This window comes from Phoenix dactylifera, unplaced genomic scaffold (assembly GCF_009389715.1).
Source record: "Phoenix dactylifera cultivar Barhee BC4 unplaced genomic scaffold, palm_55x_up_171113_PBpolish2nd_filt_p 000207F, whole genome shotgun sequence".
Taxonomy (NCBI): Eukaryota; Viridiplantae; Streptophyta; class Magnoliopsida; order Arecales; family Arecaceae; genus Phoenix; species Phoenix dactylifera.
Window position 1 is genome coordinate 165,767 of NW_024067723.1, and position 13,694 is coordinate 179,460.

Consider the following 13,694-nt stretch of genomic DNA (forward strand, 5'->3'; position numbering starts at 1 on the left):
TACGGTGGTCTTTGTTCTTTATTTATTGCTTTGTTCTTTATTTCCATTCCCTAAATCCTACTTTGTTCTGGAAATCAGAAACCACAGGCCCTACAAAACAACATGCCAGCACCCAAACAGAAGAAGAATACCAGCCTCTACCACCACTCAGTCCATGTTTATATAAAGAGGCCTAACACTACATTCTTCAAAACAAAGTTAGTTCTTCCAATTGTAGTTTTAAGCAAGTCTTTAAGCAAAGATGAGTGTGGAAGTATTAGATGGAGCTACCATCCTCAACTTTGTCGAGGATGAGGAGGCCTTCAATGTGTTGATCGAGGACCGGTTTGCGAGCCTCGACACCGACCATGACGGCCTACTTTCGTATGCAGAGATGGCGAGGGAGCTGATGAGCCTTAGGGTGCTCGAGAAGCACTTTGGTGTGGATGAGGTGGCTTGAGCCCTGAGGAGCTTCTTCAACTCTATCATGGCCTATTTGCTCGGTTCGATCGTGATGGCAATGGAACAGTCGACTTGGAGGAGTTTCGGGCTGAGATGAGGGAGGTGATGCTTGCGGTGGCTAACGGGCTTGGGTTCTTGCCAGTCCAAATGGTGCTCGAGGAGGGAAGCTTCCTCAAGAGGGCTGTTGAAAGAGAATTGGCCGGAAAGGTCGCTGCCTGAGTTGACCTGCAGAGAGCTAATTGCCACCTGATCGATCGTTTTGTTTCTTTGTTACTTCTTTTTAAACCGGTTTTGCTAGGTAACTATAGAGTTGTATCCATACGGGCCGATACAATATTAGAAGCTGCATGTTTGTATGAGTCTACGAAGAAATAAATGGTGGCACTTCTGAAAATTACGCGTTGTTTAGCTGGAGGGATATCTATCCCAATACCAAAAATATTTACTATGTTCGGTAGTTTTTCGATAGCTTCTCTTGTATTGTTGGGAATGAGTGGGATTGTTGCGGAATCAGTAATATTTTTTGGAATGATTACTAGTATATGTAATGGCAATTAGAGTGATTTTGTTATCATCAATTGTTTGTAGGATTATGCCGATGCTATGGTTATCTAATTACTGAATATCAGTTTTCAAGAAGAGATGGAATACTAAATAAACTTTTACGAATAAGCTTTTATAGAAGACCCATGCCCAAGATCATCCTCGGGCAATCCAATCTTGTAAGATGGTTTAAGTAAAAAACTAGGGTCTGTTTGAATATTCTTGCAAGAATATTCTCAAAAAATTAGGCTTGTTGGTGCATTCACCCCAGATCTTCTAAGATACATTGGCATGGATTGTAATATAGCATGTTCTTAAAAAGAAATGTTGCTTTAAAATCAAAACATCATCTTATGTAATTTAATACTGCAAAATCGTAATTTGAAAAAAAACACTACCACCATGTAATTATTTATAGTTGTTGCTGCCAAAATCTGATCCGACCACAAGGCGCTTTATAACTGCTTTTGATGCGGTCGGCGAAGATTCAGGCCAGACTTGCAAGGTCGGTCCAAGCCCCGAGCAGAAGGCAAGAAAGTTGGTGGCTGACCTGAAATAGAAAAAAATAAGTTTATTTGCCAAAGTTTGTTCGGCGAGAAATTTTTTGATGCCTAAGTTAGGTAAGGATCTTGAGAAAACAACGAAGACTTGAGAAATAAAAGTGGCAACATGATATAAAATATGCCAATAAAAATGTACTTGGAGGTCCCCAATAAAGACTGTCACACGCCATCTTATGCATGCGGGACTTAGCTACTCGTGATTGTGAATTGCCGTGGGAGAGAAATTTAAAGCGCGTTATGGCCATTTTCAATGAGGGCCACATTTCGAATTGCCATTGGAACGTGTACAATTTTTTGATACGGTTGGCATCAACATTCCCCTCAAAGTATGTCATCCCTAAGAGAAAATGACACCTGCAAAGCGACAATCTACGTGGATGAAAGCAATGTTTTCAAAAGGCATTGCATTGGCAAACAGCATATTCCTAGTATTAATCTTAAAATGACGGTGGATAAAACCAACATTAATTAGTGCCGTTGTCTCAAGTCTAGGCACTAACCCATGCTTAGTTACCAAGCAAAACAGCACTAGTACTTGAATTAAACCAGGGGCAGGATCGACTCAGTACTCATGGAAAGAGAGGTTGGACTTTGGCGTACTCTGTGGGCTGGTTGTCGGGCCGTAGCTCTGAAGTCATGCCAGAATCCACCTGACCTCGTCTCAAGAACAAGCAGCATGGGTGTTTTTTGACCGTGTAGGCGCGTGGACTTTGTCTCTTCGTGGTTCTGAACTTCCCATGCACTTTCCCGCTTTTAGAATACCCTGGTCAACTTGCAAAAGCCGCAGCTCCACGGAAACAAAGGGCAAGGGTGCAAAACAACACGCCACGACCCACAGGGCTAAGTTGAAGCCTAAGGTCTCTCTCATTATAGATATATAAGCAAGTAAACACCACTTCTTCCTCAAGAGTCAAGACAAAGCATTCTCTTCATACTTTCCTTCACTTGGAGGTGTGCGTGCTTAATTGCTTGGTGAAGCAAAGATGAGTGTGGAGATATTGGATGGAGCCACCGTTCGTGATTTCGTGGAGGATGAGGGGGCCTTCAATGGATCGATCGAGGACCGGTTTGCGAGCCTCGACAGTGATCGTGATGGCCGGCTCTCGTATGCTGAGATGTTGAAGGAGTTGATGAGCCTCAGGGTGCTGGAGATCCACTTTGGCGTGGACGGGGTGGAGTTGAGCCCTGATGAGCTGCTGCTGCTATACCGTGGTCTATTTGCTCGGTTCGATCATGATGGCAATGGAACAGTGGACTTGGAGGAGTTCCGGACTGAGATGAGGGAGATGATGTTGGCCGTGGCGAATGGGCTTGGGTTCTCGCCGGTGCAGATGGTGGTGGAGGAGGGGAGTTTCCTCAAGAGGGCTGTGGAGAGGGAGTCAGCCAAGTTAGCGGCGTAGAATGTCTTTTTGGCTTTTGTGTTGCTATCGAGTTATTTTTGTGTTCAGTTTAATTTGTGTTGCTAGTCTGATTTCTTTTTTCAAGAGATCAATATGAGGAAGAAAATGAAAAATTTCATCTCCAATCCTTTCTATTGGTTTTTAGATGGGATATTGCTAATACATTTGTGCTCAGAAGTACATGAGGAAATAAATGGAGCTCAGATTCCTCTTTCTTCTTCTAGTTGTGATTAGATTTTAATTAGTTCAGCGATTCTACTATCAGCTTTTGTAAAGGATGCAGCTTAATTTGCAGGTTCTTGAAAATTAAAGATCTCAAAATACTTAACAGGCTTGTTGAACTCCATGGCTTTTCTATAATTTGCTTCTGAATTTAGTTTATCACTACCTAAGTTGCTTCTTGAAGTCAGGTTAGTTTTTACTCTTCATTACCCATGGGGTAACTTTTAGGATACTCCCAAACATCTTTATATTGAAGTTTGCATGATGTCATGAATTGTCTTGTCTGCACACCATGATCCGTTAATTGAACCATGGGTTGTCAAACTCCAACTGTTACTCCAAAGAGTCTTCCTCAGCTTTAAGAACAGAGCAACCACCAAATAACTGATCTAACATTTTATAGTTAGACTGTTAGCTTTCTGTTAATTAGTTATTCTGTTGATGTATCATTATAAATAGATCATATCATGTAAGGAGAAAGATTCATTCGATTCATTCTGAAATAAAGTAGTGCTTCTTTTCTCCTGTTTTTCGGGCAGATTTTCTTGAAGTTCTTTTACATGGTATCAGAGCAAGTGAAAGTGTCTTCCATTGGCTGCTTCCGTTCACAGCAGTGCCAACTCGGTGCCGTCACCAGTTCTAAGCATGGTTGAAGACCCAACAAGCCCATACTTCCTGCATCATGGCGACAGCACAGGTCTGCAGTTCATCTCCCTAACCTTGAATGAAGAGAATTATTCCACTTGGAGTAGGTCAGTGATCATGGCCCTGAGTGTCAAGAACAAGGAAGGGTTCGTAGATGGAAGCATACTCCAGCCTCCAACAAATGATCCACGCCATGCCATCTGGAGGAGATGCAACATGGTGGTTTCCGCATGGATACTGAATTCAATTCCAAAGAAGATGAGCACTAGCGTGATTTACATGGAAACAGCTAGAGAAATTTGGCTTGATCTGAAAGAAAGATTCAGCCAAAGCAATGGTCCAAGAATTTACCAATTGCAAAAGACAATCTCTTCTCTTTCTCAGAATCATGGGAGTGTGATATCCTATTTCACCCGCTTGAAGGGACTCTGGGAAGAGCTAGCAAATTTCAGACCTCGGCAGCAACAAGAACACCAATCTGAAGAACAAGTCATTCAATTCCTGATGGGGTTGGATGACTCCTACTCAAATGTACGTGGGCAAATCTTGTTGATGGACCCTCTACCACCAGTGAACAAGGTATTTGCACTTGTACTACAAGAAGAAAGACAACGTGAGATCACTGCCACAGTACAAAGCCCTGAAGTTGCTGCGTTTGCCAGTAAGACCTGTGACAGGTCAGTCCACAATGATCATTCTTCTTTCAATCAAAAATCCATTCAAAAGCAGAATACCATGGGACAATTTCGTAAGAAAGAGAGACCCATATGTAGCCATTGTGGAAAATCAGGCCATACAAAGGAGAAGTGTTATAGACTTCATGGTTTTCCACCCGGCTTCAGTTTTACAAAAGGAAAAGATCTTGCAGCTAATCCGAAGCCCGGATCTCTCGTATGATCTTTCTAAGCTTACCATCAAGCCGGATCAGTGCCAGAAGATTCTTTCCATTCTTTTGCATCCTCAAATGGAGTCTTTCGGGATGACTACTGCTGTAAAAGATGCTCCACAACCTTCGGTGAATCAGGTTGGGAGCCTTCAAATGACAGTCAAGAATACTCGATCACCATGCATTCCCAATTTCTCAAGTAATTCGGCTTGTCTGAAGAATGTTCTTGCTCCAAATCAACGTCATGTCCCTTGGATTATAGACACTGGAGCCACAGATCACATGGTATGCTCTACCTCTTACTTTTCTACAATCACGGCCGGCATAAATGCCACTGTGAAGCTCCCCACTAGCGAACGAACTCCTGCAACGTATGTCGGAACAGTCAAGATTTCGGAGTTCCTCACATTGACAGACGTTCTATGCGTTCCAAAGTTTTTGTTCAACCTTATTTCAGCCAGCAAACTTATAACTTCATAACACTGTTGCCTAATGTTTATGTCTACTTTCTGTTTCATACAGAACCTATTGAGTTGGAGGACGATTGGAATGGGGAGACTTGAAGATGGATTATATCATCTTCAACTGAATGATATTCAAACTGCTGCTGGTACTCTTAGCCCCTCACTGTCACAAAACTCTTCCTCATTGTGTTCATCTGCTGTTGATAGTTCCCATGGATTTGATCTTTGGCATCGTCGATTAGGACACCTATCCTTTCCAAGACTTTGTTTGTTAAATAAATCCATACCTGAGATGAATGTCTGCTCAAATAATCATTGCAACATTTGCCCCATTGCTAAACAACAGAGATTGAATTTTCCTCACAGCAACCATGTTTCAAACTCTATTTTTGAATTAGTACACTGTGACATATGGGGACCTTTTTCCACACCCTCTCTTGATGGTTCAAAATACTTCCTTACTATTGTTGATGATTATAATAGAGCTACTTGGGTTTATCTCATGCAGTCCAAAACACAAACTAGAGACATCATTAGGTCTTTCTATGTTTTAATTGAAGTTCAGTTTTCAACTAAGATTAAGATGATTAGGACAGATAATGGAAAGGAATTTGACATGAAAGATTTTTATAACTCAAAAGGAATTATCCATCAGCTTAGTTGTGTTGACACCCCTCAACAAAATGGGCTGGTCGAGAGAAACATCAGCACATACTTAATGTGGCTAGGGCATTAAGATTTCAGTCCAATCTACCTCTAAATTTCTGGGGAGAATGTGTTTTAACAGCAGTTTATCTTATTAATAGAATACCAACTCCGAAATTGTTCGGCAAATCCCCTTATGAGGTTTTATTCTCTTCAAAACCTTCTTACACACACCTAAGGATATTTGGTTGCCTATGTTATGCTTCCACACTAAAAAGAAATAGGTCTAAGTTTGATCCAAGGGCCAAACAATGCATTTTCATTGGCTACCCTCATGGCATAAAGGGATATAAACTTTATGAGATTCAAACTAAACAAGTATGTGTTTCCCGAGATGTAGTGTTTCATGAATTTGAATATCCTTTTCAACATGTTGTTTCTCCTACATTGAAGAGCACGTCTCAATCTTGTGATACCATATTTCTTCCTTCATTTGGTGTCACCACTGAATGTTCATATCCCTTTAGATCAAATACTGTGGTTGCACCTTCTACTGAAAATTCTGCTTCAAATGGCACACCCACCGGCACGCCTAATGGCACACCCCATAAATCAGTTTGTTTTCCTTCTTCTCCTTCAATTCCTCTTTGCACCAGCAATGCTAAGCATGCCTACTGAAATTCAGCCTCTGAGGAGATCATCTAGGCTCAATCCCATATCTTTTCCAAAACCTGTGCCACTACCTGTTTCTACTCCCATGCAACAACCTAGAAGATCTTGTAGAATTAAGCAACCCCCTGCTTATCTAAAGAAGTACCTTTGCAGTTTGGCCTCTTCAAATCCTTATCATCAATCACTCCAAACTCAGCAAAGGTCCCATGCAGAATCAGGAAAACCCTATGACATCTCTCATTTTTTGAATTATACAAGGCTTTCTCCATCTCATCATGCTTTCACTTCATCCATCTCATCATCAGTTGATCCAAAGAACTATGCAGTTGCTTCTCTGCATCCTGAATGATGTGATGCAATGGAAACTGAATTAAAGGCATTGAATGACAATCATACTTGGATCATAACTTCATTACCTGAAGGAAAGAAACCAGTGGATTGCAAATGGGTCTATAAAACAAAGTTCAGAGCAGATGGGACTGAGGAAAGGAAGAAAGCTAGGTTAGTTGCAAAAGGGTATACTCAACAAGCCGGTCTAGATTATTATGATACCTTCTCCCTGGTTGCTAAGATGGTTACAGTCAAACACTGTTAGCAATTGCAGCAATTAAGAATTGGCATCTGCACCAGCTTGACGTTAACAATACATTTTTGCATGGGGATTTGAATGAAGAAGTATATATGAAACTCCCTCCTGGATATGAGCTTAAGGGGGAGAAAGGTAAGAGGAAGGTTTGCCGTCTAAACAAATCCATCTACGGCTTGAAGCAAGCTTCAAGACAATGGTTTGCCAAACTATCTACATTCCTCATGTCACATGGTTTTAATCAATCCAAGGCCGATTACTCTTTGTTTGTAAGAAAGAATGGGTGTTCCTACACAGCGATCCTTGTCTATGTTGATGACATAATACTTGCAGGGAATGATCTCTCATATATAAATGATCTCAAGAAAATTCTTGATGCCCGGTTCAAACTCAAGGATCTAGGAACTCTAAAATTCTTTCTCGGCCTTGAGATAGCCAGAACCTCCAAAGGAATCTCAATATGTCAACGGAAGTATACTTTGGAGATCCTAGAAGATACTGATTAGCTTGGCTCAAAACCAGTGCGATGCCCCATGATACAAAATTTGAAACTGAGTCGATTTGAAGGGAATTTAATTGAGGATCCTACAATCTATAGAAGGCTGATAGGCAGGTTATTGTATCTCACTATAACGAGGCCTGATTTAAGCTATTCCATGCAAGTTCTCAGTCAGTTCATGGATTCACCTCGGCAACCCCACATAGACGATGCATATCGAGTATTAAGATACTTAAAGGCCACACCTGGGCAAGGTTTGTTTTTTTCCTATGCTTCTGAGCTCCATTTAAAGGCATTTTGTGATGCCGATTGGGCTGCCTGCGAAGATACACGACGATCCGTTACTGGATTTTGCATCTTTCTTGGAGACTCCCTTATTTCATGGAAGTCGAAGAAACAACACACTGTTTCCCATTCTTCCGCTGAGGCCGAATATCGATCTATGGCTTCTACATGCTGTGAAATTCAATGGTTATTATATCTTCTCCATGATTTGGATGTTCCACACACAAAGTCAGCACTGCTGTTTTGTGATAACCAAGCAGCATTGCATATTGCCGCTAATCCAGTCTTCCATGAACGAACCAAACATATTGAACTTGACTGTCACATTGTGCGAGATAAACTTCAGCAAGGGATTTTTCGAACTCTGCATGTCTCAGGAACTATGCAACTTGCTGACTTATTGACAAAGGCACTCGATTTAAATAGATTCTACACTCTGCTGCACAAGATGGGTGTACACAATTTGTACTCTCCATCTTGAGGGGGAGTATTGAACCATGGGTTGTCAAACTCCAACTGTTACTCGGAAGAGTCTTCCTCAGCTTCAAGAACAGAGCAACCACCAAATAAATGATCTAACCTTTTATAGTTAGACTGTTAGCTTTCTGTTAATTAGTTATTCCGTTGATGTATCATTATAAATAGATCATATCATGTAAGAAGAAAGATTCATTCGATTCATTCTGAAATAAAGAAGTGCTTCTTTTCTCCTCATCTACCCTGTTTTTCGGGTAGATTTTCTTGAAGTTCTTTTACATATTTGTGTGTAATTTTTGAGCTGGCAGGATTTATGGATAGTCGATATAACTTTGAGTTTTAGAATATTCAATTTGGTCCTGAAACTAGTTAAATGGTTCAATATGAACCCGTCATCCATCTATTTATGGGCTTAGAGAAGGGGTTCAGCTATTCTCGGGAATCTAGTGTTTAGAAGGTGGTCGGAAGGGTGGCACAATGCTGGATTGCAACATTAGGTTTGAGAGGAAGTCATTGATTATGAGAAAAATCTTACAACTCTTCCACATAATAAGCCTATTAAAACTTCCAAAAATCCAAGAAAAAAGAAGAGTTTTTTAGTCCTAAAAAGTCCAAAAAAACCAAGAAAAAAAAATAAGAAGCAGAACATGACAATTGTTACCCACATGGAAGAGAAGAAGCAGCAGCAGAACATCATAAGAGGAGGAAGAAGAAGGCCTCCATTAAATTCAACAAAAAATTAAGAAAAAAAGATAGCAGAAGTAGAACATCACAGCCCCCGCCAATCCTGAGAAACAAATTTGGTAGCCAACTTTGGAAAAAGATCCCTTTTCTGTCGCCATCTTCTCCTTCAATCTAATGATGGCTGCAGGTGGGCTACGGTGGTTAAGGATGAAGCTGGCTTCCTTCTCGTTGAGCATGAGGATGATGAGGTCGACCCCATCCCTATTAGCATTGTGGGAAGGATCGAGGGCAATGAGAACGAAGATCGAGGGCAATGAGAACGAAGAAGTCAGAGGTGAGGTAGTCGAGAGAGGCATGGGAGAAGATCCCCTTGCCATCGAAGAAGATCATGCAAAACTCTTCTTGGCAAATTAGGAAGGTGTCAAGAAGCTTCTAGACCCAGGGAGAGGAGGCTCTCTTTTTGTCACACCCTCGCCTCTGCGGGGCACGTGCAACACCCAGTGTCTACGTAGGGGGCACATGAAGGGAGAATACGAAGCTTTCCTGCCATATATTATCCGGTTTCGGAGCCCGCATGCGCGCCGCACATACCGCTCAGACCCCTCCCCGGTTTTGTTTTTCTATCCAAAACACGTCGCAAGATTTGGAGACACCCGCCTCATATGTCCAGGCTCTGTAACGAGTCTTTCCGATGTGGAACTATTGGGCCTCACACCCTTCTCACCATCGGACAAGAGTCATCCTCGGCTCTAATACCAAATGTCACACCCCCGCCTCTGCGGGGCACGTGCGGCACCCAGTGCCCACGTGGGGGGTACATGAGGGGGGAACACGGAGCTTCCCTGCCAGATATTGTTCGATTGCGGGGCCTGCACGTACCGCTCAGACCCCTCCCCGATTTTGTTTTCCACCCAAAACGCGTCTGCAAGATTTGGAGACACCCGCCTTATATGCCCAGGCTTTGGAACAAGTCTTTCCGATGTGGGATTATTAGGCCTCACACTTTTTTTTCTTTTTCTTTTTTTCTGTACAACCGATAAAACCAAAAAAAAAGATAACACAGAGACTAAAACACAGATGCATGGTCACCCTACATGAATCATCTCAAGTGGTGGGCCACAAATGAGGCCACCCACTCGGCCGCGCTGTTCACTTTTCTGTAGACGTGTGTGATCCACGAGAGACCATCCTCGTCTAAAAGTCTCCGAACATCACATAGCAGCAGGCTCGAACTTGCATCGAGATCCTAACTCCGAATCCACTCTATCACCATAGCCGAGTCTCCCTCAAGCAGAATGCAGTCCGCACCCTGCACCCGCCTCATATAGGTAACTCCCTCCCATGCAACTCTGACTTCAGCGCACACCACAGACATGTTGAAGATCTGTCAGCCTCCCACTGCAATCTGTCTAGCCTCATGGTCCTTGATGATGAAGCTGATGCCTCCAGTGCACCTTCCCTCACTGACACTGCCGTCAAAATTTCTTTCGAGAAAACCAGGAGGTGGGGGCTCCTAGGAGACCTGTACGATCCTGGATGCTACAGGAGCGAAAAGGAAACCCCAGATTTCCCCGGCCATCCTAAAGGGTGACGCTATGGTGATGCGGAAGATCTCCTCCACATGAAGAAGGGCCTTGTCCGCAACCAACCTTGGCATTCCTGTCTTGTCAGTAATGGTAGACTAGATAGGCAGCTCGGATCCCCAGTCCTTCCAGGCCCGAGCTCCACACTGAAGTCTCCAGGAAGAGCAGGAAGTCCTTAGTCGACAACCACCCCAACCATGGATCGTGAGGGCCCCAAGCGCACCCCTAGATCTGGGCAGCCCTCGAGCATCCAAAGATGAAGATGGACTCCTCCACCTCTGGGCACACCAGACACTCGGAGGGGACAGGCATCCCTCGCCGAGCCAGCATGCCTTTAGTGGGTAAGCACTCTCAAGCTACCTTCTGGATGAATAAAGCAACTCGTGGGTGGATGCGCAGCCTCCAGATTCAGCTCCCCTCAATCTATCTGGGCGGTACCCTCCCAACCACCTGGGCTAAGTCCCGGGCCCTCATCTCTGGCCTTCTGGTCGTGCTTCACACCCTCCTATCTGCCTCCCCCATAATAGGACTCGGTATAGATAGGATCTCCTCGAAGGCTTGTCGAACAAGATCCTCGTCCCATGCCTATCCCTCTAGGGTGAACAAATAATGAACTCTACACTCCTTCAGACAACCAACATCAATCACGGTAGGCCAACCGCAGAGGGGAACCATAGAGAACCAGTTGTCCTCCAAGATGTCAATACCTCTGCCATCCCCAATCTTCCATCTGATCTTTAGTAGGACCATAGGGGCACGAACATAGATCTTCCTCTAGACAAAGGAGTTGCGGCGACTAGTACGGAAGATCATGATGTCAACTGGATTCCCATACTTAGCCCGCATCTGGGCACCCCAAAGGCTGCTCGGCTCCAAAAGGAATCTGGCTGCTACTCTGGTCGCAAGAACCTTCCGCCGCTCAATGAGGGAGTGGATCCTCAGACCTCGGCTCCTAGTTGGCTAGCAGATCATCTCCCAGGCCAGTAGATGAACACCACTAAGCTCCCCTATCGCCCCTACAAGAAGCTCCTGAACTGTCTCTCCATACACCGCAACATTGCCATTGGCACCATGGTATGAGATAGCAAGCAAACAGAGATTGAGCTCAGGACTGAACATACCAGGATGACTCTCTCCATCATAAAAAGAGCGCGGGTCTGCCATCCCTCCAGTCTGTGTCTAATGCCCTGCTTCATCATAGTGCACTCTGCCCTACGTAGACGTCTGCCAGTAATCGGGACCCCTAAGTAGCTCAGAGTACCCTCTTGCTTCCCTATCCCTAGGATGCCTGTGATCGCCATCTTCACCCCTGGGAGAGCTTTCGAGCTGAAGCAGATTGTTGACTTTGATAGGTTGACCTGCTTACCAGAGACCACATAATACTCCTCCAGAACCCTCCAAATATCCTGAGCCGATCGTTTGGTCGCACATGCCAACAGTAAGTAGTTATTAGCAAAAGGCAGATGCGAAATCTGAGGAGCCTCCGGCACTGGTCTATAGGCCTCCACCTCCTGCAGCATTATGGCCTTTCGGAGCGCTCTGGACAAAAAATCAGCACACATGATGAACAACAGTGGTGACAAGGGGCAACCCTGCCTTAGCTCGATTGTGGACGCAAAGAACTGTGAGGTGGACCCATTCACCAAAATGGCAAAGGACGGGGACTGGATGCACCGTTGAATCCACCTGACCCAAATAGGGTGAAGTCCAAAGCTCACCAGAGAACTCCCACCTCATTCTGTCATAGGCTTTCTCCATGTCAAGCTTGACTGCCATCAAGCTCCGACCCTTCGGCGCTCTCTGGAGATCACTCATAAACTCATGTGCAACAAGCACATTGTCAGAGATAGATCGGCCACCCAAAAAGGCCCCCTGCTTAGGGCATATCAATTTGGGAAGAATCGCTCTCATCCTCAGGATCAGGATCTTTGCCACAGTCTTATATAGGGTCGTGCATAAGCTGAGCGGCCGAAAGTGGATCGGCTCTACCGGATCCTGCCTCTTCAGTATCAGGGTGATGAAAGTCCTTTTCCACTCCTCAGGCATCGTCGAGGACAAGAAGAACTGCCGAGTAGCCGCCGTTACCTTCTGCCTAATAATCTGCCAGTATCTTCTGAAAAAGACTGGAGGAAATCCGTTTGGACCCGGGGCTTTATCCTCACCCGGGCACTACATAGCATCCCGAACCTCCAACTCTGATATTGGGCTGACTAAGTGAAGCCAGCTCTCCTAATACACCATTGCCGCCCCCCAGATCGGTCCATCTCGATCTGAAGAAATGCTCTAAGGTCCGTCTGATAGCCTCAAGAGAGGAGGTACTCTTTGCTGGTGAGTTTTGAGTTCAACTTTAGGGACTAGGTTGAAACTTTTTAAACTTGAAAGACACCAAGTAAAAATAATCCAAACTTTAGAATGCGTTTCCATAATTTTCTTATTAATTTTTGTGTGTTTGCTGCATGTATTTATTACTTGGGCCAATATAATCTTTTGACTGCATAAAACTTCCATGCGATAGTCAGAATTGCTGACATCAACGGCTGAGATGTTTTCTAAATGCATGCTGAAGGCATATGCCAATATTGTTCTCAGTATATACCTTAACAGCCGGTCGCCAAAACCATCATCATTCTGAGATGTTTTCCAAAGGCATGCTGAAGGCACATAACAATATTATCCTTAGTATATACCTTAACAATGGGCAGCCAAAACCATCATCAGAGCTGTTGTTTAAACATCAACATGGAATAATTCATCAATCAGCGACAAAGACGGTGGTATTATGCGAGCCCAACCAAACCACCGGAATTCCTTAATGAAACCAGCGATGGAGTTTGCCTGTTTGACCGTCAACCTCGTCCCAACTTCCTGCTCTTTTTCCGGGAAGGCATGCCACCTTTCGCCCTTAAAAACGACAACTCGACGTACTCTTCCGGCCTTCGTTGGCCCTTCCCTTCGGCGCATCAAAAGCCCTGGCTCCCATGAAACAAATGGCACAAAACAGCCCGCGCCGCTGCCCACAGGGCTAGAAGCAAGCCCAAGGTCTCCCACCAGTTATATATAGCCAACCAGATACCATTCCTTCGTCAAATTAAACGTAGA

At 44.1% G+C, this 13,694-nt stretch overlaps 1 protein-coding gene and 1 pseudogene across 1 annotated transcript; both read left to right on the top strand.

The window, feature by feature from the left end:
- The first annotated feature begins 222 nt into the window (after positions 1 to 222).
- On the top strand, positions 223 to 835 carry LOC103719058 (annotated as a pseudogene).
- Positions 836 to 2,470: 1,635 nt separating this feature from the next.
- On the top strand, positions 2,471 to 3,170 carry LOC103719057. The gene has a single exon (XM_008808122.4). The coding sequence runs from the start codon at positions 2,531 to 2,533 to the stop codon at positions 2,945 to 2,947; it is 417 nt and encodes a 138-aa protein (XP_008806344.1). The 5' UTR covers positions 2,471 to 2,530; the 3' UTR covers positions 2,948 to 3,170.
- The last annotated feature ends 10,524 nt before the right edge of the window (positions 3,171 to 13,694 follow it).